Source organism: Centruroides sculpturatus, unplaced genomic scaffold (assembly GCF_000671375.1).
Source record: "Centruroides sculpturatus isolate CEXI.00-Female unplaced genomic scaffold, Cexi_2.0 scaffold234, whole genome shotgun sequence".
NCBI lineage: Eukaryota > Metazoa > Arthropoda > Arachnida > Scorpiones > Buthidae > Centruroides > Centruroides sculpturatus.
Genome location: NW_019384411.1, coordinates 488,180 through 513,997, shown reverse-complemented (window position 1 = coordinate 513,997; position 25,818 = coordinate 488,180). Strand labels below are relative to the sequence as shown.

General features: G+C 32.5%; 2 protein-coding genes across 2 annotated transcripts in view; both read left to right on the top strand.

The window, feature by feature from the left end:
• Positions 1 to 7,642: 7,642 nt before the first annotated feature.
• LOC111619025 (flocculation protein FLO11-like) overlaps positions 7,643 to 25,818 on the top strand; it is a 25,619-nt gene continuing 7,443 nt past the window's right edge. Inside the window, 14 exon segments of the mRNA XM_023360660.1 lie at positions 7,643 to 8,082; positions 9,667 to 9,766; positions 10,827 to 10,865; positions 11,405 to 11,599; positions 11,669 to 11,710; positions 11,778 to 11,966; positions 12,032 to 12,085; positions 12,157 to 12,342; positions 12,417 to 12,539; positions 12,620 to 12,817; positions 13,367 to 13,438; positions 13,511 to 13,696; positions 21,676 to 22,707; positions 22,710 to 23,505. Coding sequence (XP_023216428.1) covers positions 9,700 to 9,766; positions 10,827 to 10,865; positions 11,405 to 11,599; positions 11,669 to 11,710; positions 11,778 to 11,966; positions 12,032 to 12,085; positions 12,157 to 12,342; positions 12,417 to 12,539; positions 12,620 to 12,817; positions 13,367 to 13,438; positions 13,511 to 13,696; positions 21,676 to 22,707; positions 22,710 to 23,505 — 3,179 coding nt within the window. The 5' untranslated portion in view covers positions 7,643 to 8,082; positions 9,667 to 9,699.
• LOC111619024 overlaps positions 24,214 to 25,818 on the top strand; it is a 19,110-nt gene continuing 17,505 nt past the window's right edge. Inside the window, exons 1-2 of the mRNA XM_023360659.1 lie at positions 24,214 to 24,855; positions 24,937 to 25,098. Of these exons, the coding sequence (XP_023216427.1) occupies positions 24,561 to 24,855; positions 24,937 to 25,052 (411 nt within the window). The 5' untranslated portion in view covers positions 24,214 to 24,560 and the 3' untranslated portion in view covers positions 25,053 to 25,098. The remainder of the gene's footprint in view (positions 24,856 to 24,936; positions 25,099 to 25,818) is intronic.

Genomic DNA, 25,818 nt, shown 5'->3' with positions numbered 1-25,818 from the left:
CAATAATTACTTTTAGTTACTGTAAAACGTAAAAAAATTAAATTATTAATTAATTTAACAAGTATTAAATTACTTTATAAAAAAAACTGCAACAAATTTGCAATAATTTATAATATATTTATATATGTTAATTTTATATATCATTTGTTGTATTTAATATATTAATATATGATCTTTATATTGCCGCCTTATAAATTATATAAGGATATGAAATAATTTAAACTCCATTCTAGACTATAGTTTATGTTCCATTGTATATGGTAATAAAACGTATACTAACGCGCACTGTTTACAGAGGGAATAGACCCTATACCAGGGTTTACTCTCTATAAGGTATAAATTATGATTAGGGCTAGACTCTGGATGGGATTTAGGTCCTATCAGCTGCTTTAAATTAACAAAACTCAGATTTTGTCAACTGCCTGAATTAATATGCCCAAGTCCGGGGAGGATTTACCTCTTCTGAGGATTTTTTCCGAGTAAAGCGGGAAGTTTTTAAGGCCTATTCTTTCCTTTCTGCATCCCCTTCTAACGATTTCTGGATCCGCTGTTGCCCAAGTCTTGCTTCTAAAAATTAATCGATGTCAAATATTATACAATTATCCAACATTAAAAGGCTCTGAATCCTATTAGTTAAGACAGTGACTTAATCTGATAGGAACTTATTAAATTTAACAGTGTACACGATAGAACCTATTACGGTAATCATGCAATTCATCTACAATAAACTACGTGAAATTATGCACACAGCTGACAGTAATAGTTAATTATGCATATTTTGTTTGTAAAATTGTTGATTTCGATCAAAATATAAGAATTATGCACGATAGAAGAACGAAAGCGCAAGATTAAATGAGTAATTTGATTATGTAAAGGAGTAGAAATGAAATTAAATTGGAAATTGTCGTGTAAAATGAAAGAAAAACGACAAAATGTGGAATTATTTTCAAATGGGAGAAAATACAATACAAAGAAATGGTTCGTTTGCGTTCAGACAATTAAGTATTTTGATTTTGTCTTCTCTTTTGAATACTAATTCGATCCTTTATACTATACGATACTATACGTGTCGTAGGAAAAGGTTTTGTATTATGCAATGACCATTAAAATACAAATTTCACGCTTATTTTTCTCATTCTAATTGGGCCAAACCCTGCAATCATAAGACAAAAATAGATTAATTACATAGCAAATTAAACAGGATTCTTGCATATTGCATAACGAAGACCACACAAGAATCTCGGCAATTTGATCAGAAAAATATATAAAATTTTCTTAGTTTTCTGAATAAATTTTTTACAATTATAAACATCCCTAAACAATGATAAAATATATCATTAAAGTTTTAAAAACTTATTATTAATAATAATAAAGAAAAAGAAAACAAACCACAACTCCGACTGCATCATGAAATCCATCCATCACTGTCACGTGATGTTTAATAATAGATTTTCTGACAAGATCGAGCCTCTAAGCGGAATGTAAGCACCCATAAAAGACGAAAATTATATTATTTTTTCCCTTCCATTCTCTTTCTCTTACTGCACAAACCTTTACATTAATAGAATTAAAAGGATTTTCTGCAGGAAAAAAATGCACTCCAATTTAAATCTTATTTTTTTAAAATATCATTTGTCATATCAGAGACGTGTTTATGGCTTCATTAACTTCGGTTTAAGTCGCGTAACTGGTTTTCTTTTCCAAAGTCTCAAATTGAATGACAATCGTATCTGTTAAATTAACTAATTCCTTCTTGTCAAATTTTCTGTCTCGCTGCTCAAACAGTAATATAACTGGGCATGCGAATGCACCATATGTGGCTCGCACTGCAATAACAATACTGTGTATACATCGTAACACGTGATTAACTAACAATGCACCTTCGTTGTACTACGTAAATAATACTTTCATCGTGTGGATAATACTGTACATCTGAAGTACCGTGTGGATAATATTGTATATTCGTTCCACCATGTGAATAATTCATACCTCGCACTTAAAGATACTATAATATACATTTATATGGATGAACTGTGCTAATATAAAACACTTTACAATTAAAATTCCTCAGTTTTGTTGATGGAATTTGATGTCTAATAGGAAAGGAAGAGACATCCGAATTGGCACCAAAGAAGCGCCCTAAAAACTTGTTTAACAGGACGATAGTTTGCCGGATGGCATGATGTATGGAAAGTAATAAGACTGAATCTAAAATTTAGGTGCTGAAGCAGCGATCTATCAAATGGTGTTACGTGCCCCCAAGCATCCGGATCTTATTGGGATGTAGAAAAACGCCAGGAGATCGTCGAGTGCCGCACCTTCCTTACCAAGTTACAAAAGACTAATTGTAGACCATGTTTCCAAACTAATTTTTCCCTAGCTGCGAAGGGTCGTTGGTTTAATGTATAAATTCACCTTTTCAAAAAATTACAGGAAGTTTAGATAAATTGAGAATGTAAAGAGAGAACGTGATGTCGGGGATTGCATAGAGATTGTACAATTAATCTACAGATGAGATTAATTAAATGAACATCTTACAGAATTGCTAAGGTACCAATTGGTTTGATTAAGCTAATTTTCGAGGTAACAAATCGCTGGAATGGACGGAAGTGAAGAACATTAGAGAAAACGTAAATAAAAGACTGGATGGGAGTTTAGGGGTGAGTGACCGCACCTATAATTACTGCAAGTAAGTCACGTTAGACGACACCCAGCGAGAAAACCAGCTCGGACCGACTTGCCCGAGGGTTGAGTGAGAGTTGATCCCACGGTCGCCTCCTGGAGAAGGTCAGACCAGAGATAAACAACATCACTTGGCTACGCATCGTTTCATTCGACAGAGAAATACACTTTCTAGTTGGTTAGTAGGAGAAAGTAAATCGCTTTTTTCAGGCTTTTATCGTTTGGAGGCAGCCTGAAAGTTTTCATCAAATAATGCAAAATGCCATAGAAACTGTTAAAGGCAACGGATAAACAATAAACTACCAAGAAGCAAATTACGGAACTTAAATTAAAGCCCTTTGCAATATTCTATAGGGCACTAATAGGTTCAGCTACCTCATCACTAAGAATATGAAAAGGATCAGGCGAACAGTGACTCACTATATACTTATTTACAACTGCTTCCAATATATAATCTTCTCCTTTTTTTATTGCTTATTTAAAGAAAAAGAGCCTGGAGCCTTGGGCGGGTACGAGCAGAGTCCTTGCCTCTGGCCAGGCCATTTACATTGGCGTCACTCCACTAGGAACTTACACTTTCATTAGCAGTTGGCTATAAAAATCGGAGCACATAAATGCATCCAAAATTCGAAAAAAATTTAAGATTCTCATAGAAAATGGCGCATGGATATGGTTCATTTTGTGGTTATATTAATGCGAGTAATGAAAATGCCACGCAAACATTTAATAACAACTAATTATAGAGCAGTAAACCGGTGAATGATCTTCTAAGAAGGTTTTATATCCTCTTTCAGTTTGACGTGCAGGGAACTCGCTCTAGCGAAGATTCTCCTACCCATCATCGTTGACTTATGTCAAGAGGGTCTAAATCAAATTGCTGTTCGTACGCATATTGAAATTTTCCATTGTAAACATTTATAAATGGATCCTCCATTTAAAATTAAAAAAGAAGAAACAAAGAATGTTCCCACAGTGACTAGCGCGTATAAATCACAGAAACTTGTATAAAATTCAGGAATAGTCACGCAATTTCAACAGTAAGATCACACTCCTCCTAAATAAGGTGGATGTAATTTATCTCCAATCTCAAAGAAAGGAAAAGTAGAAGCCAAAAAAGTGGTTCTGTCTTTGAAGCCACTTGTCTCGCTTCAATTAAAGTGAAAATGAAGGCAAAGAAATTTAAAAAAGATTCTATTAAAACCTTATAGCACACGTCATGTCTCATTGATGACTCCTACTTCCTTGTAAGGTTAGAATTAATGTGAATTTTCTCACCATCTCATTTAGCTCAGAGGGTAGCTCAACGAGGATGCAACACGTTACATAAAGCGCATCTCGATGGCGTGTTCGTGTTCATTACGTTCTTAAAAAATAATATTTTATTATAATTCCGCGTGACCTTGTAAAATGTTAAAAAAAGTATTTTTGCGTGTTGCGTGTAACTTCAATAGGAGAAATTCATGAGACCTTTCCTGATAAACAACGGGCAACGCCTTACTCTTTATGACTAAAATAGAATTTAATAGAATTTTGGCATATAAAAATTCTATTTTTTATCTTTTAAACTCGATGATAAGCTCGATTTTTGAATTAAATATTTCCAGAAAATTATTACTCGATGGCGATGAAAACGTAAAAAAATAAAAATACGGTAAACTTATAAACGTTGCTAACAAACCATTAAAAGCGATATCTAAAGAAGACGTTGCTAGTAATTAACCTTTGACCTTTTAATACGAAAGGAGGAAAGAGTCTTTTAATTTAAAGGCTCTTTTATTTTTTTATTTAAAAAAGTTCTTCCTGATAAACTATTGAAATTTCCAAGCGGTGTTATTCAAACAGAAATTTGAATATGACTTTTTTCTCAGTTTAAATCAAAGAAAATTATTCAAAAAAGCTTTGTAAAAAATTTTAATTAATAGTCGAAGCGTTACAAACAATTACTCTGTAATTAATAATACTGTGAAGTTACTTAACAAGAATTCGAGTTGGAGCAGAGGTACTTCGAACTCAGGCTGTAAAAATAAACGTTTTAAACCAAAATTTTATAATTATACGTGTATAAACCACAAATTTCGTTATTTCGATACTCCATTTCATTATAATTTTATTACAGCAGTCACCAAAAATTTTGATTTATAGTAAAGATCTTGAGGAACGAATTATATATTTATAAAATATAAAAATTTATATAATTTAAAATTATTTATATAAGTTTTCGTTACATTTTAAACTCGGAAATGAATGTATTTACCTTCTAAAAAATCACGATAAGAGGTTATGCGATACACAATCGAGAAATGTGGCACCCATCACATCAAAGATGCGAATACATTTTTCACAGCTTTACATGATCTTAAATGGATGATTATAAATGGATTCGTTGTTGAACGTGTCAACTGCAAGAAAAATATTAGTCTGAATAAAGCATTTTTCTTTTTATCTTTAATTGAGTGTCAGACGTTCAAAAAGGTACACATCACGACTATTTTAGACGAAGCGATTAAAGTTTCCTGTTTTCTGTCATCGAAGTTTTGATCACGACAGGTGAAAAAGGACAAACAAGGATGACATTGACGTGACTAGCTGCAAATGCGGTCAAATTAACTCATATTCTGACACGTACTTCATAATCGAACACTTGAAAAGGGCTCCCAAAAGGGCCCCTTTTAAATGGCAGAAAATTATTCGAGTCTTCTTTTATTAAAGAAAATGATCAAGTTTTAGTGTTTGAAATTTCTTTTCGTGACATTCTACCCCTACTCGTGATCAGAAAAACCCATCTTTGGTACGGGATTATCTGGAAGTTATAGTTATAAAACAATTTGAAGAAATTCCCCAAATTTTGTGAGATGTACGAAATTTTGCTTGATGACGTTACATCCTGTGCCCTATGCTCTCGTGTTAGTGATTTTCCTTAAAGGCGGTAACAATCACGACTACCCTTCGTCCTTATTGCTAACTTACTTTTTTGGCTTTGATAGTCAAAATCCATTTAAAATGTCGAGAAGATATTTCGTGGAACGTTTTGTTTGCTATCAATTGCTTCTAACAATAAGAAGGTCGCGGATTGTCGCAATCCCGTGTCGAAAATTCGTAATTGAGGACAGTTTGATGCTACCTTATAGAATCGATTTGTAAAAAAAGTAAGAAAAATATCTCAAATGAACCTACTTTCTTATCAAACAACTTTACGAGGTGAATTGACATTAAACACCATCAAAACCGTAAAGAATTTAAGTTTTGCCAATTGTTACGACAATGCCAATAGTTTATAAAGACACATCCGTTATACGTAGCCGAACATATCTCGTTACTTTATTATTTATACACGATTTACATTATTTGTGTCTAAAGTTTTCTACACTTTCAACCTGAAATACATATAACTATTTACGAAACCAAAGTTTACAGCGACGTATACGTAAAAAAAAACTCCATAGTTTGATTTTAAGCTATTTTATAAACAAAACGTTTGAAAATTATAATGTAAAATTCAAAAAATTGTCAAAAATTCGTCATTTGATCCGGGTTCGTGACCCACGTGGGAGATGCAATTGGCTTTTCAGACTTTGCAATAAGGTATGTGCTCAACTGAAAAATATGGATAAATGTAAATATGTGTGCTTGTCCAAGCTATGACCAACATTTTTTTATGTCAGGAGAAAGTTTATCTCATCTTTTTATGCCTAGAGGCATTACCCGAAGGCAAAACGTTACATCACGACAGCCTTGACAGTACGTCATCGCCTGCTTTGGATGGTCAGCGATAATTTTTTCAAGAATTTTCTTTATTTTAAAGTCAATGTAAGTGTAAATATGTGTCAAAATAAAAAGTCTATTAACACTAGAATTAATTAATTCAAAAATCGTGACGGAGATGAAACAAAGAAAGAGAAATCCCTGATGCACTTTTGAGGGTTGAGCTTACTTTCCGAGCAACAAAGGAGGAAAATAATAGCTAATTTATCTTTCTGCTGATTGTTTAATGCGTGGGTGATTTCCGAATTCCAAATCTCGATTCTTATTGTTTAATGCCTATTCATGCTTTGCTACCGAAGCGCATGTTCTAAAGATTCATATCATTCTAATTAATTATTTTACATCTATCACGTTCCAAGTATTTTGTTAAATTTGTGTCGTTTTAATGCTATTTTAAATTACGAATAAAATGAAATTTTTATTTTAAAATAATACCAAAAAATGATTTTACTCTTTCTCTTCCATAAATGTAGGGAGATTTTCGTGCTGTAAATTGCCTTCACAAATAAAAATTTTTTAAAATAATAACAATTTATGTTTCCGTAATTTAAAACTAATAATTATCGAATTATTCGCATTGTTCCTTTCGTAAATTGTGATCAGAGTACATTAATCGTACGAAGTATTCTTTAAAGTTTAATTTGTAATTATTTAAATTAGAAAAATAAAGAAGCAGTTGAAGTACTTTACGCATAAATAAATTACTTTTTTGTGCAGGAACAAAGGAACCAAACAACACTTTATGTAATTACAACGTGTCGTGGATCAATCTAGAAAGGGGAGAATTGGAGTATTTTGATGTTTTTGATTTAAAAAGTCGGCTTAAAATGTGTGTATAAAGTTTCTAAGTGTTCGTTACATTCTTTAAGATGGATTTCAGCACTTTACCTGTTTGAAAACGCTTGTTGAAACGTTGTTATTCTCTGGCAGCTCCGTCGGTACTAGAAAGTTGGCTTCGTTGCAAGACACGGACGTCTTACACAGTCTACACGAATTGAGGAGCTTTCCACGAATTCTAACGGATGTGACGAGGCTCGGTTCGTCCTAAAATGACGTCATACATCGTGAATTAACTTCACGAACGAGTGATGCAAACGGAATGAAGAGAATTAGCACCTCACCCACATCCGAAAACCTTAGTAACTTTATTTCTAGTATGAAAATGACAAAAGGCGATATAGAAAAATCGACTTTGTGAAAGTTACGATGGGGCACGTATCTCATTCTGCAGCGTAACACGATATTATTGCGTGCTGGAATCGTACGACGCATTTGTTACTACGGTACGCGCTAAATAATGGTTATATTTTTGTAGTTGTACGAAAGCTACGCAGCGCATTTAATGACCCAAAACCGGAAAAACTATGGAAGATTATGTAGATGACGGGATGTGATGGTTCAGTACGAAGTTAGCGACGGCGAGGGTCAGTCGCGAGTCGTAACCAGCAAACTTCTGATCTTACCTTCCCCGGTGGATAGAAGAGCAACAACCAATCACAGTAGAGTATGCCTGGTTTCTTGCCTTCGGCATATTTATCCTCTATTTAAACGTGATAGTCATGTAGTCATCGGACATACAAGCAACAACAGTCCCCAGTTTTGTAGTTTCCGATCATCTAGATTACTTACAAAGTATAGGTGAGTTACGCATTCTTTTCCAACTTTATCGATACATTTTTCGTGAATCACGTTAACGTCCCCTTAAGTCTCTCGCCCAATTTGGGCACGTTATAACGTGTTTACTTTCACTTCCTTGTTGGAGAATGTTTCCTAATCCCGAGGCTCCGTCACGCCGATTGTCTAAAGTAACCGAGCACGCTTTAAATTGCCGAGCGTCACGAACAATTTAGAAAGTGAGACTTAAACCCATCGAGGTGTGTATAGGAGCCGAAGGTCAGAGGTCAGCCCTGCCCGACTACATTCCATTAGACGGGTCGCAACGCCACTGAACTCGTATGAACTTTGATCCCCGTTGCGTGAGAGACCTCGAGAAGGAGGAGGAGGTTCGAATCTTCAACAACGTTTGATAAATCGAGGAACTTTTTCTTCGCTACTTTTATGTACATCTTTAGGATTAATTTTGATACGTGATCGCAATGAAGATGTCTTAATTAGAGTTCGTTCACATCGTACTTCTTAGATACAGATTCAGAATTAAACGTTGATACTTTATGAAAATTTACATATCTGAAGAAAATCTTCCAAACAGGTTTGTAAACACCGACAAAGCTCGTTTTTTTCCCAAACATTTTTTCGTCTTTCTTTAACTTTCTCTTTCGGGTTCGTAACTTAACAACGTCCGAATGTGAATGAACTTTCGAGTTTTTTGGTAACGGGTTTCTCATTTCTACGAATTTTAAGCACCGTTTTCAGCTGGCTATTTCTCGTTTTTATACCTAGAAAATTCCTTAAAATAAAATAATTTAATTAATGAAACTTGGTAAGAATACTCTTTACTCGCCTTTCATATCATATTTTATTATGCTAAGTCATACGTAAAATATGGAGACTCGGTAACGGTGCTGACAGTCCAAGTCGTTATTTCTTACGCAATTAACTCGTTTAACCTCTGTTAAAAGCTTTTCAAAAATTTAATATTCAAATTTGCACTTCCCTCTTCCAAAAATTTCGTGTTTATTAAGGTCAATCTGTCAAAGTTTTGGTACAAGTAGCCGAGGATGCTGATTAGGGGGTTCCTGTTAAGGGATTCTTCATAGGATTTTCAACCCTTTTCTACTTTCTGTCTCGGGTTATATCGGGATTTTGGAAGATTGTATTTACATTTGAACTTCCAAAATTCGATTGTTATTAAGATCAATCTTATGCAAATTTTGTTAAAGTTTTTTGCGTTGTTGATGATCCTGATTATGTTAAGAGCTCGTAGGGACTAATATACTGTTTCGGACTGTAAAGTAGTTCCTATAAGCGAAGAATTACACTAGAATTCTAACGTACAATTTGCACTCAATGTTACTTTCTTCGCGCTTATGGTTATATAGAGGCTGGAAATGCAGGATTTGTACAAGTTATGGTACAAATATTTGTTTATCTGTCGAATGTAGTTATATTTAAGGATATTCGAGGATTAATATAGGATCTCGGAAGACTGAAAAATTGATATTTAAATTTTCTTTCTCCAAAAATTGTTAGATTCGTCTGTATAGAAATTTTGGTGTTTTGTAATTATATCGAGACTAATAAAAAGGATCTACTTTGTTTCAGGTCCAAATTGCTTCGGGAGGGCCACCGCCAAACATGCGGTCGTCGCTGAAACTATGGACACTTGTAATTATCTCGTGGATGTCAACATTAGTTTTATCAGGTACGTTCCTAACCCATTTAACTAATTTTCTATCACGTCTGCGTTTTATCCTACGAGTCACGATCAGTGAAAGTTAACCCATCGTCAAGGACGCGGCGTTGTCTCGTTGACCCTGTACTTTGACCTTTGACGTAATGTCCCGTCATTTGCCGGTATGTCAGGTGAAAGCTGCAACCTTGACCTACATACCCGCGTCGATTTTTACATGGCTGCAATAAAAAAAGTAAAACTTGGATTTTGAATAACACGGAGACACGTGACGATCTTCTTATTTAAACAATTACGAAAGCAAAAGCGAAGATTAAATGGCCGTTTCGTGATTCATCAGAAACTTTTTCAATTTCGCGACGAAAAATCAGGCTCTGCATACGTGACGTAATCAAGTGTTTATATCTCGTGTCAGTCACGCCGGCTATGTGACGTCGGAGCAGGTGGCGCCGCGATTCCTAAGCCGGGATCTTGTGGGTGGAGATGATTAAGCCAAGGATCGTCTTCGTTTTCGATCCTGCAATGACTAATGCGAGGAAGAAACTCTACAAAATCCTTGAATAATTATACGTCCTCTACAAAATAAGTTGCGTAGTTTTGTAAAATAATTATTTTCTAATCCTAGTTTTACGAGCGGATATCATCATAAAACATAATTTCATATCCTGATTTAATATTCAGTTTGGCATTTATGCTTTTTTTTTTATTGCATATGTCCATCAGGATGTTGTTTCGATTAATCGTTGCTAAACAAGATTTTAAATTGGATCTGTAATGATTGTTTAAGTAGCGTGTGTCGATCATATGTTTCGATATACATCCACGAACACGAGAGAATAATCACGAATTGTCCTTGTGGATTAACATCCTGCATGTTACCGACCTTGCGATGTTAGTAAATTGTATTCCACAGGTTTCCTGGATGTTATATATTCGGGTAGTGATATATGGTTTTTATGATCTATCACGAGTCCTTGATTTAGATTAATGTCATTTTTATCTAGGAAGAAAGAAAAACGATAATTGGCGTGTGAATAATTACATAATTTTCTTTTTTCTTTTTTAAATTTAGCCCCGTTCACGAATGAATTTCGTCCCCCTCAAGATAAAGGTAAGTTGATTCGTCACTTCGTGAATTAACTGACTGATTCGTCTGATAACAACACTCGCAATGCGGATTCTGATATATAAGCTTTGTGTCCACCTGAAAAAGAACATAAAAACTACGCCACGCAAATTCTGGCTTTTTAATCTACGATCCATCTGGAACCAAATTTATTTCATTTATTTGCATCCTTTCATTTTTTGGGAGCCCACAGTTCATCTCCTTCTAGATCTTGATTTCTTTTCTGAGCTGAGATTAAATTTTAATTGGGACTAAAGATGAAGACCTCAGACTGCAATTAAATTTTTCAATCTGGATGCTGATTTCTGTAATACTTGATGAACGGTACTTGATTCACATTTTGCGTGGCACTCTCTTCATACGGTAGACCAATTTATTACATGGATTCCATGTAAACCTAAACCGTCGTTATTTATGTGGCATTCAGTTTTATTTTTCTCTGTAGTTGGACACACGATCCTTATATACAGAATGATTGTAATTTTTATGTTGAATGAGTTAATCGGATTTTCAATTATTTTCAGGGTGTTATTATTTAAACGAGCGATTCGAGCATGGTGAGATCATCGATACCAAACAAACATGTTTGAATTGCACTTGCAAAGACACCATGCTAATGTGCTATTTAAGGATATGCCCTTTCGTAAAGCCCTTGAACGAAGATTGTATCATAGAAAAAACCGAAGAAGAATGTTGTCCTAAAATTTGGTGCCCCGAAGGTACTTTTGACGTGATTGATTGATTGATAAATGGTTAAGACAGTCTGTTTATTTTAATTTTAATTGCAGTGTTCCCGCCGGTTACGACAGAATCACCTCCTGAAGATAAAGGTATATTTCTTTTTATATACTTTTATCCTCTAGATTTTTGTATTTTTAAGATTTTTGCATTATTAAGGATGTTATCTGGATGGAAAATTTTATCGGGATGGTGATCAATTGCCGTCTGATCCGAGAAAGCCGTGTGAAATCTGCTACTGCATTCGAAACAGCACATCTTGTACTTTACAACAATGCGAACTAAGCGTTACAGGATGCGCTCCAATCTTTATTGGAGGGAGTTGTTGCCCTTCCAAATATAATTGCAGTAAGTATAAATAAAAAATTAATTAAATACAAAATACAATTATACAATATCTTTAATTATTGCAGCTCACGAAGCTGCAACGACTCTACCTCCAGGAATGACATCAACATTAAGTGAAGGTAAGGATCTTTCTTTAACCTTATTGTAAGGATTTTAATGAACATTCTGTAAGCTTTAACTCTTTTTTAAGGCTGCGATGTGGATGGTATATTTTATCACGATGGTGAGAGCGTACCTAACGAAGATCCTTGCAATAAATGTTATTGCATGAGAGACGAAGTAGTATGTGCCATACAAAACTGTCAGCCTCCTAAAGAAAACTGCGTTGCAGTCACTTCAGAAAAGGATAAATGTTGCCCAATTAAATATGAATGTCGTAAGTTTTGTTTTAATTTATCAAAAGACAAAATAAAACGGAAAAAAATACAAAACTTGCAAAAATAATTTTAGCTGAAGACGAAACTTCAACTACCCGAGCACCCAAGAAAGAAGATTCTACGGACATTTTTGTACCTACAACTGAATCTACAGGCACAAAAGGCCCATTTTTACCTGGAAAAATACCAGGAGAAGGTACATCTTTATATTTTTGAGTATTATTAACGTTACAACTTTCGAATATAAGCATTATATACGATACATTGCCTTCGCAGGAGCTTGCAGGTTCGATGAAAAATATTATGGAAATGGAGAATACGTTCCTTCGAAGGATCCATGCTCCATCAATTGCATATGTAGGAATAGTGTGGTTCAATGTAAGGAAGTTATCTGTAATTCGAGTGTAAAAGAAAAGAATAGTGGCTGCAAAGAAGTATACAGTACAGGAAAATGCTGTCCAGAATACATATGTGGTAAGCAGATAACTAATTAAGCTATTCTATGTTTTTTACACATGACTTTTTAATATATTTCATCTCAATAATTGAAGGTGAATGATGCTAAAACTTATGTCAAACAATAAGAGATATTATAACTTAATATTACATCGTTATTGGAGCCTTAATTAAAGATAATTCTATAAGTAACTGGACACTTTTCAATAGAGTAGAAAAAAAATCTGAAATGAAAAGAATTGATTGTGCAAATAAAATATAAAAAAATGAAATTCAATAGAACTTTATAACCTGATAAACCCCGAGGATATAAAATTCACAAAAGGATATTAATTCCTATTAATGCTAAATAATTTGCATTAAGGAATTTATTCGCTTCATTTCAGCCTTGTTAATGTCATAGCGAACGAGCGAGATGAATTCGATAAATACACAATAGAAGTAGATAAAATCGATTACATCACGATCACTTAATTAGATTATATATTAGTTATTATATTTAATTTTAATTCATAATCATATATTATTTCTTTAATTAAGCATTAAATCGCGTATTTTAAACTATAGAAGAAACAACGACTGCAACTGCAGCTACCATAACGACACCCGAAACAACTACCGAAGAAGAGGAGGAAGACGGTAAATTTCTTCATTTTTTAAAATTATTTTCTTAGTAAATATATTTAAATTTGTAAATTTTTGTGGTGTTAGGTTGTAGAATCAACGGTGAATTATACGACGATGGCGATACGGTCGACACTGGAGATCCTTGCGAATATTGCTATTGCGTAGGGAACGAACTGGTTTGCAAATTAGAAAATTGTAAGTCTCCCGGATCAAATTGCATCCCCGATGAACCTCCCGAAGGAGAATGCTGCCCAGAAACTTATAAGTGTCGTAAGTACTTTATTTGATTATTTAACATATTATTTTCTATCGTATAATCAACTCTACTATAAAGTCATTCAATTGTAATTTGCAAACACTGTAATTTTACGATAATTTTATGCGCATTCATTATCGAAAAGCAACGATTCTTGGGAATGCTTAACATTTATTTTTCTTGATTATTTTAGGGTCTTATCCTTAAAAAATGGGAATGGGATTCTTTTAATTAAACGCTGTACGGGGAGAGTTTAAAGAAATCTTCCTCATAATTACTTTCTAAACTAATTCCTAACTCTTCCAGTTTAAAAAAAAATTGAAATTATTCTTATTATAAAATTAATTTAAAGATAATTTTTTCTACGTTTAGTACTTGATTTTACGTATTTTAAATAAATGTTAGTTAACTTTAATAGTTTCTATAATAATTAATCGGTGGAAATTAGCGTTATTATTGATGTTACGAGGCAATTTTTATAAGGATCGTGCATGTAAAAGTGCATACTCAAAGCTTTTAATGGTGATTTTCCTAAACATAAAATGTATGAATACTTATTTACAAACTGCTCGTATTAATTTAGCAGTAAAATATTAATTAAATTTTTAAAAATTTGAATAAAACAATTTAAATATTAATAAATACCGTTAAATTACCAACTTTAATATTGATAAAAATTTCACGGCATTTTTGTTTCCGGCTGAACTTTCTGAAGTAGCATAAAATGGTACTCATCTTATACTCATATAATAAAAGTATTATATATAGAGAAGTCATTAATGAAAGTCGTGAAATCTCCCGTAAAACACATTACTGTATCTTCTTACTGAATGGATCTTTCCTACTCTATGACTTATATTTCGAGTGTTCCTTCGAGTAGTTAATTTATAAACCTTCTTAGCAATTGTTGCATTTAATTAACAAATAACTAACTTTTCAAAAAGTAAAGAGGTTAATGTTAGTTTAAAGGTTTCTTTCGATTGTTGTGGTTGGGTGATAATGTGGGTCAATTACGTATAGCTGACACCATTAATCCCTATTGTATTTCTGATTCTCTCTTCAATTTTTCGTTTGTGTTTACTTCATTTATATATTTTTGTTTATTTATCGTTCCAATAAACAATATATTTAGTGTATAAAACCTAATTGACCCTGACTTGGTGTAATTCAAAGTAGACACGATCTAATTTGTCAATTAGCCCACTGTTGAAATTTCACGAATACTAAGTAGAATGTCAATTCTGGATAATCGGTTCCTGGAAAGCCGTCGTAAATCGAATCTCGATGTTATAAACTGAGGTTACGTTCTTGGATATGCCTTTAACTTCATACTACTCTACGATGAGCTGTAAGAACTATAGCATTATACAAGTCACAACAGAAAATTTACGTAAGTCGTAAAGCATGGGTCTATTATAACTGAATTCTCTTAAAAGATTATGTGTAATGTAGCAAATCAATTCTCATTAAACGTGATATTTGTCGAGGTATATCATAAATATTTGTAACTAGAATGAATGTATCTGAAAGATTCAGAAAACGTTAAGTCTTTATAAACATAAACAACAGAGAAGCCGAGTTATCTGAAAGTTCTCCGAATTCCCGAATTTAGAGGAAATCTTTCCTGAGTTAACTGCAGTTAAAAATCTATAAATACTCTTAGAAGATAAAGAAAAGAGGCAAACTAAACTGATATCAAGTTATTAAATTTATTGTAAATAAATTGAATAATAGTTTTGAAAACAGAAGTTATCACTAAAAATTTTAGAANAGAGAATAGCTTTGGGCGTAATATTTTTTGTAAATAGATCTAAAAAGACATACACAAACATTTTTGTTTAAAGGGAGGCGTACGTACCCTCGCCCTCTACAGTCATTTTCTGTTTTTTATAATCTTTAAGCAATATTTTTATATTCAGATGTCATTGTTAGGTGGCATGCGGAGGATGTAGGGACGAATCTGTAGGGAGCAATAGGGACAATCTCCCCTTAGAGTTTTACTGCTAATACGAATTATTTCTTTCAAATAATATATCGTTATTTTTCAAGTTTGTAACATTTTTATATTGTTTATGTACAATAGTTTAAGTAATTATTAAAACATATATATTGTTTATTACGTTACATGAATTAAAATTTTCCTTCTGTGATTTACTCCTGTCTTTAGGAATAAGTTTATGCTAAATCTAAAAATAATTAAACTTTGCTTTTATAAATATCTTGACGTCTTGGTTGAAGTTATTCCAAAGTAATTCTTTGATCAATTATTAAATTTATTATAGTTATATTTTATAATACTTCTTTAAAATACATATACAGTCAAACCCGTCGACAACGGCCGTTATTAAAGTTCGACTACACATAAGCTACTATCATTACAGATTGAAATATTATTGAATATTCGGATCATTAATAATAAAATGGAAGTGAATCATAGTTAAATATAACGTGGCCCAAAAGTCAAGTAACTGCTATTAAAAAATAGTCCGTACTCTTGTATACAAGCGAGTTCACGTTACTATTGTATATTTCTATCACCGAAGAGGAACTGTTAATTGATACAGTTCATGATGTAAGTACAGTAAATCTCTTCATAACAACAAAAAAGGACTGTTGAAAAGATCCAAGTAATTTTTGTTATATTCATTATTTTAAAGTGACTTTTCTTTTAAAAGTTTTAAAAATTATATATATCTTTTTAAATATATTTTAATCGATCTCCCGAATTTACAAAAGTCAGGAGAAGACCCCTTTTGTTGCAAAGTTTGTAAGTAATAAAGTATTTGTATAAAACAACAGGTTTTACTGACTTTTGGGGGCCACCCTACTTAAAACGTCAATTTTTATTTATTTTTTTAACACAGTATAGGATTGTTTCTCACTGTTCTACGTGATTCTTGTTAAAATATTATCCGTTTCGCTCAAAATTAAATTTTCTATTTGTTAAGAATTTGAAACAAAAGTTACATTCGATACTTATCAACAGATATAAGTGAGATAGAGATGCATTTTCATATTACCTTCAGACTAAATGAATTGATATCATTGTTATCTTCGTTTAAGGTCGAATTTCTTTGGTATTTTTAGAAATCTGCAACTATTCGTCACGTTTTTCTAACGTATTTTAGCTTCAGAAATGATTGTAAACTTTGAACTGATTGCAATATTCATTGTTTATAAGTCCACGAGTTTATTTTCGTGCCAATATCGAAAATTCATACATTTTTGTATGCCATTTTCTAAATGTTTTAAATTAACGTGTGTTAAATCGATCTCGGACCAAACAACAAGATCATTTAAACTATTGGAAATTATTTTATAAATATTTGCAGAATGATTTCATTCTTTTTGTAAAATGCTTTCACACTCTGGTGATTCGTCAAGTGTTTAGAGAATTAAATAAGCTATTTATATTTATGTGATCATCTAACAAAAATTATGCTTTTCCATTCAGAAAAACACAATCTACAAGATATTTCAAGTAGAAAAGCCTTTATTCACAGGATAGATCTTATCGGAGTTTTTCCCGATTCCAATTATTTAAATTTATATTAATCAAACTTTATATAAGGAAGATTAATTACAATTTATGAAAAGATTTGATTAGTTAACGCTAAGCACTATCGGCACTTAAGGCTATACTCCACCTATTATAGCCATTATTGGCAGGTCGACACAAATTTCTTAGCTAGCAGTCGGGTGTTTTAAGAGATTTAGGGATGCGCAGGGTATAGGTGAATCTCTTTGTGGGGAATTTTTCCCGAGTGAAGCCGGGTAGTAAAAAATTTAAGGCATATTATTTCCTTTCTGCACACTCCCTAAAGATTTCTGGGCCCGCTATTCATAGCACGTCTCGACTACGATACTGTTGGAGGATCTAAATTGAGTTTCTCTGACGGTGGATAAAGCAATTAAGATGCGCCTATTATTTCAGATTCGAGTTGAGTCGTATCCTAAAATTTTCATGCTCATTGTGATCCGAGATATATTTGGCTTCGTCTCTCTTTTTCCCACCATTCTATTACTGATTTGGCCGAATTTACAAAGGAAAAGTTAAAAATAACCCGTGATAATAGGCAAATTATATAAAAAGAAAAACTTTTTTGGTCATTTCACGCCACATTCTTCAAAAAATTTGAATTCTGACTGTGCAAAGTCATTAAAATATTCTTCGTGTATTCACACAAGCTCTTAAGCACGTATCGAATACTTTCATTACTTACAAATAGGAACTATTAAGCTGTTCATTTCCACATTCCATAGATAATGAAACAGGTTTGGATTAAAATTAATTAAAAGCCTCGAGTTACGATTACTTCATTAACAACCACGTCTATTCCTGTTTTAACCGTTTTTCTCGAAACCAGAATTGAAAAATAACATTTGTAAAAAAAAGAGTATTGTTTTCAAGCTCATTCATCTTCCTACATAAAAAATATTTTCGAATGAAAACATTTAATTGTTCCTATTTTTTACGTCAAGAATTTTTATGTTCCTGAAACAGAACTGTGACGTTTTTCACTCTTTTGTTAGTTTATGCAACCGAAAACTTCTATTTTTCTTCGTATTATTTTTACTTCTTTTTCAAAATAAACGGATGTTTATTGAAACACATTTTTGCGTCGTAATTGGTTCTTAGAAAATAGCCGTAAAGCGAGCCAGTCAGTTTCCAATAAGTTTAAGGTAATTAATTCAGATTACATTCTTGGAAAGTGCAGTTCTGTTTTATACAAAAGCGTACAGAATACCTTTACTGTTTATGTTATTCCTCGATCTCCGATAGTTGCACATTATTATTTTCGGGAGGCAAAATTTTGATAAGTTCAAAAAGCGGGATCTTTTCGTCTTTTCTTTAGTTCCTCGGTTTCGGTGTATGAATTTAACTCGTGACAACTTTTTTCTTTATAATTATTGCCCTTTTGTATATTGGGGTCAAGTTCTATCTTAAGTCTCAGAATAATATATTTGTATAAGAAATCTCTTTGAAATTCGGTTCACTTTCTGGATCCGAGTATCTAATTAAGAGTTGTTAGTATTTTGTTTATCTAATCTTACGATTGGCATTCTAATTAATTATGATTTAAAATTCAAAACTTAGACGAGATCGTGCTTTTTCAGATTTCTAACATCTAAATAATATAAATAGATACCAGTAAGATGGATCAGTCGTTCTCATTTATGAGATATCGTTGATCTATTACAATAGAATATCAAGGTATGACTTATGGATTAACTTGATTAGTTTACTTTCTAACGACTTTTACCATTTTACTGTTTTCCTGTTCTAATGATTACTTAATAACGACTGCGCTTTCAAGAAGATCAGTATCAGTTATTAATTATAATCTGTATAAAGTCGTTTTCTGTTTTTACAAACCTTGTACAATAACTTTTGGACATTTTATAGCGCGTACAGTCATTTGCTGTTTTTTAGAATCTCCACAAAATCGTTTTCTGTTTTTTAACCTGCTAATGAAGCATCCGAGGGTCATTGTTAGAAGGCATAGAGAATAGCTTTGGGCGTAATATTTTTTGTAAATAGATCTAAAAAGACATACACAAACATTTTTGTTTAAAGGGAGGCGTACGTACCCTCGCCCTCTACAGTCATTTTCTGTTTTTTATAATCTTTAAGCAATATTTTTATATTCAGATGTCATTGTTAGGTGGCATGCGGAGGATGTAGGGACGAATCTGTAGGGAGCAATAGGGACAATCTCCCCTTAGAGTTTTACTGCTAATACGAATTATTTCTTTCAAATAATATATCGTTATTTTTCAAGTTTGTAACATTTTTATATTGTTTATGTACAATAGTTTAAGTAATTATTAAAACATATATATTGTTTATTACGTTACATGAATTAAAATTTTCCTTCTGTGATTTACTCCTGTCTTTAGGAATAAGTTTATGCTAAATCTAAAAATAATTATATATATATATATATATATATATACATAGTAAATATTAAACAGAGGTATGTCTTCGTTCTATTCGTCCCGATGCACCTCTTCTGTACATAATTTTGTGTTTTTTTATAGGCTACTTACATATTCCCTAAACATCTGTTTTCTAACTCAAAGTAGAGTTAGAAAGTAGATGATTAGGGATTATATATATATATATAAGCCTATATATAGGGGAGACCGGGGCAACTTCGGCATGCGGGGCAAGTTTGTCAAGCGCTTTTTTTAAAAAACAAATTAAAAGGAGACTTTGGTTATAGGTTAGGCAGTTGAGTTTTATTGGTGGCTTGTTGAGTGTAGTGTTTTTATTGTTCTCCAACAAGCGTAGTTGAATTATCAAGCAAATTTTCATTTTCGTTCAATTCCATATAATATTTTTTTTCCATTTATATTGAATTGGCAGGTTTTGTTATAATTCCATGATAACGAAAGTTACTTTTCCTGTTAGAAGGATGTAACTTCAACTTATTCACGTGGCCAGATCGTGGCTTGGCATTCTGTTCTCAGGGTTGTACTTAATGTTTCGAAATCATGACTAGCGGGGTAAGATCGGCAACATAAAGCCACATTAGAAGCAAAGGATAAAAATCAAACAGATGATAAATGAAAACATGTTTGCATTTGTTATTCATGTATATATGTCTTTGAACTTGCATTTCGTTGTAATAATATTAAATGGGTGTTGGATTTGTATTTCTTTGTTTTAATAGTGAATTCCAACTTATACATTGTTAATAACATAATTTTATATTCGTGCCTATCTTGCCCCATTACTGTTGCCCCTATACCCGGGGCAACTTCGTCAATTTCTCTCTTCTTGTAAAGTTGTAATTATTTTAATTATTTTTATTTCCAAACTGATTTTAACCAGTTCTATAGTAAGAAAACATTCCAATAGACAATATGCAAAGCTTTTTTTTTCAGTTTACAGCAGTATTTATTACACAAAATTTAAGTAAAACTTAACATGCCGATCTTGCCCCGGTCTCCCCTATATTATATATGTATAAATTATATACAGTATAAATAAAAAATTTTTGTAGGTAGATCTAAACAGATATATAAACACACATTTTTAAGGGCATGCAAATGTTCTTTCCGCCTTCTTAAACACGCCTCTATTTTATAAAGTCATACAGAGGTCCTATAAAATTTCTACGAAGATTATAAAAAAACTTTGTTATTTTATAATCCCTGTAGTATGTACTGTACAATCGTTTCTAGTTTGTTATCAATTGTTATCAATGATGTACGCTAGTGAGATCATCAGAGTATTTCGAGAATAGATTCGTTCAACATCTAAAAGAACATATCCATATAAAGTTTTCTTAAGGAGAGCCATAAACATGTTCTGCTTCTTCTTGAATGTACAGTACCTTTGCATACATCCTATGTGTTAATGAAACTCCTATGCAGCCATTATTCACTACATATTGAAAAATTTACATTAGCATTTTATCATATTTTATTTCATTTATAAAACAATTTAAATTTATTGTAACAAGCATTTAACTTTAATAATGTGTTTGTTTTAAAAAACTATTTTATAAGATTATATCGTGTTTTAAGAGCTTTCAACAACAGAAAAAACAAAATTTCACAACTAAACAATTTTTAACATACTTTTAATGAATAAAATTATGTTTTAATTTCTTTGATAATATCGAGTATTCCAAATAACATTTAATTTTTGTATTTTTATATGTATTTTTATATAATATAAAAAAACTAATATCAGAATATAATAAATACATTTGTAGGTATTAAATATAACAAAATATTTGATATTTGAAAACAAAAAATAAACTTATCTTTCAATTTTCCTTACAAACAATGAAAATGTCATATATTCTATATTTACTTTACATAAGTAAATTAAGTATAGAAAATAAATTACAGAGAAAAATTTTAAGCACTTCTTAATGAAGTGTTAAAATAAATTAAATTTATTTAATATAAATCTCTATCTTATCTATTAAAATTTATTAATTATAATTAAGAATTTTATATATTTTATTATTTACAGCAAGTGAAAACGCTACGACTCCATTCACTACTGTTACTGTTACTATTGAAAAAGACTTAACAGAGAAGACCGAAACAGAAGTAACAACCAAATCCATTATTACAGAAATAAAGCATAAAACTGAAGAAATTACAGAAAAAACTAGCGAACTGAGGACCGAAGTCACAGACTTACATATGACGACTAAAGAACCGTTAGAAAAAGAAACAACAACGATTGAAAGCGGCACTATCCACACACAGTCAACTTCAGAGACAAGGGAAGAGTCCTCTGAAGAGACAGAAAAAACTAGTGAAACTTCCACATCTACTTCTACCATAACTACGGGTCAGCAAACTCCAGAAGACACTCAACAAGCTTCACATATTACAAAGCCACAAACTACGAATATCGTTGAAACAGCTGAGCCAACTACTAAAAAACAGCCTATAGCAACAGAAGAAACAACAACAGAAATTATACAAAAAACAATAAGTACCATAAAATCAACAGAGGATACAAAAATATCAACAAAAGATGAGACAGATGTAACGAAAACAGATATAGAATCAAAAAAAGATGAAACCACTGACACTTTTATAAGAATACAAGCAGGAGAAGGAACAACGCCAGAACCAAGTAAAATCGCCAGCATAACATCACAAACAGAAAAAACAATAGATTCCAGCAAACCAGTAGATATTACTGATGATCAAACAGAGTCTCCTACCGAGACTACTACATTACAAACAGATAGCATACAAACAACACAATCAACGGATCAAACAATAGCGACATTCATCAAAGAAACAACAGCAATAGATTCAACAACGGAAACCACGGAAAAGGAAGAAACTACAGAAAAATCAACAATTTCCAGTAAATCAATGGATGTCACACAAAGTAAAACGAAACAAGAGACGAGCATCACATCAGCAGAAAGTGAAACAATGACCAAGCCATCCGAAGTTCCCACAACAGAATCTAAAGAGGAAACAACAATCACTCCACTTGAGGGCACCACAAATGAAATAGAACCGACAGTAAAAGNGAAGAAGAACAAACAGGAAAAACAACAGATGTAACTGAAGGTGAAACAGAAGCAGAAAGTGACAAAACTGAATCACCGGGAGCACTCACAACAAAATTAGAACAATCATCAGTGGCTCCAACTGAGGGTACTACTAAAGAACTGACAGGAAGGTCAACGGAAAGTACTGAAGGTAAAACGGAAACAGAAAGTGAAAAAACTGAACAATCGGGAGTACCCACATCAAAATCGAAAGAGGAAACGACCATGGCAGCAAGTGAATTGACAGAAAGTAGTGAGATGGTATCTACTGATGCAACAATGAGAACAACCAGTATATCTGGTATCACTAAAGAAACAAGTCCGAAAATGACAATTCCAAGCGATTTAATAAGAGATAAGAAGACAGACTTGATAGAAACAACTGCAAAGATGGATGCCACAATTTTGCCTACTAATGAATCTTTTACAACTGATATTCCTTCTCTATCTGGAAGAAAAGCTGATAAACCAGATTCTTTTATAGTTCAAACAACTACGATTGCTCCAAAGGAAACAAAATTCGAAGAGTTAACATCTATTGGTACAACGAAAGAAGAAGAAACAACTCCAAAATCCGAAGAAACTACGGTAGCAGAAGAAACCACTAAATCATCTGAACCTACGAAGGAAGAAGAAACAATTGCAAAATCCGAAGAAACTACGATAGCAGAGGAAACCACTAAATCATCTGAACCTACGAAAAAAGAAGAAATTACGATAGCAGAGGAAACCACTAAATCATCTGAACCTACGAAGGTAGAAGAAACAACTCCAAAATCCGAAGAAACTACGATAGCAGANTCATCCGAGCACGAAAAAATTCCAGTAACTTATGGTTGTGCGTGTGGAGAGTCACGAATTGAAGTAATTCGTGTAGCTTGACAACGAATTTAAAGATAGAAAATCAAGCTTTACTTTTATTCTTTTTGATGTAATTTTAAGCACGATTTTTTAAAGTTTTGCGCACAGCTTCTTTCTTGATTAGTACAAAACTGTTTTCCTTTAATAAAAATAAAAATGAAGATTTTTATGCGTATTTGATTGGTGGAATAAGACAACGCGATACGTGGACCGTGTGTCAAGGGGATGCTTCCAGAAGGACTTTTTAAGGGAAACTTGTCCCTATTTAGTTGTTACACGTGTGAAGAAAACTCGAAATCATTATTCGTGGACCAATCGTCGTACGTGGTTTTATCCACTCGGCCACTGATCAGCCTTTAAGACTTTTGTACATTAATGCATTGATTTCATTTATAAATAAATATTAATATCCAGAATATTTTTAAAATTATTTTCACAACATTATTGTAAGGAATGTATCGAAAATATAAATTGAATTAATTTTTTAAATTAATTGTTAAACAATAAAATTATTAGTCTAAATCTGCCTGAAGTTAACTTAATGACTTTCTTAAAGGAATCTGCATAATTAATGGAAGAACTTTTATGAATGGAGAAGTGATCCTTCGTGGAGATCCGTGCGAAGTATGTCGTTGTATCTCTGGAAGAGAGATGTGTCGCAGACAAGAATGTCTTCCTCCTCCCAGTCCAAGTTGCAGAATGGAGAAAAGTCCGGGATTCTGTTGTCCTCATTACATATGCGGTAAATTCATTTTCGATTTTATTCAATATTCACTATATTTTCTTTAAAAAGTATTATTAAATTACAGTAAATCTTCCGCCTCCATCTATTCAAAGACGACCACACATCCCAACATCCGCACCACACATCCCAGCATCCGCCCCACACATCCCACCATCCGAACCACACATCCCACCATCCGAACCACACATCCCACCATCCGAACCACACATCCCACCATCCGCACCACACATGCCAACGTTCGCACCAATCGAAGTAATCGATATAGAAACCTTCAAACCCACAACTACAACAGAATCGAGCATCACTACAATGGAGACTACAACGGAACCTCCGGAAACGACAACAGAATCCTCAGAAATGACCACGTTGGAAGCACCAACCAGATTTTCTTTCATAGATCACTTATTGTCTTTGATGACCCCTAGTCCTACTGACGCGGAACGAGACGACGTAATCAGTGAGAAACCCGGAGCAATTCCTGGATCGCTGGTCGGTAACAGTTGGGGAGTGTTGAGAGTTTCGGGTAATTTTCTTAAAAAACTAAAGTCTTTAATTAAAGATTTTTGAAGAATTTATAATATATAAAACGTTGTTTCTCTCGCAGGTTGCAATGTATATGGAAAATTTTATAGTCTTCACGACAAAGTGGCAGAATTAAGTGGAAGATGCAAGGAATGTTTATGTGACGTAACGGGAGTCAAATGCTCAATCATTTGTTAACCATCGATTTTTCTCGGCGCAAAAATATATTTTTTCATTTTTTTACGTGTCAAATAGTCATCATTTCTAATCAGAGTACAAATATATTCATAAAATGACACGAAACTTTTACTTTGGCATTTCTTCCGAATTTTTTTAACCTAAACTATTATTCGAAACTATATTTAATGTTAATTTAATTCGTATATCGGATAAAAGATGGCAGCACGCGACGAAAACAATACATTTTTAGGATGTCGTCCTATTTTATTCTTAGAATTAATATAAAATTTTAAATAAATAAATTTTAAAAAAACCTCGAGTTGATGCGTTAAGAAAATTATTTATTAAATATTTAAATTTAAATAAAGTACCTCTTAATTACATTACGCTAATATTTTAAAATATCGTTAAGAAAACGCCATAAAATTACTGCGTATAATTAAATTAATGATTATTTTATTATCTATGTTATATAATTTTTTATATTTCATTTACTTGGAACAATTGCGAAACGATTACAGTATTTATTACTACTTTATAAAGTTGCGTGGACTCAATTTTCATTCATTGCTGTATTTAATATCATAATAGGTTGGGGAGGATAACAAATATTTTTTTATATTAATTCAGTTATTTATTTAAATTTTAATTTATTTTTAGTATAAATATATAACAGAAACAAAGGTTAGTACGAGGGTAATTCTATTTGATACCGTTTTATTCTATGTAAATCCCAGTGTTTTTGATGTGACAAAATTTAAGAGGAGAAATTTCCACAAATTTC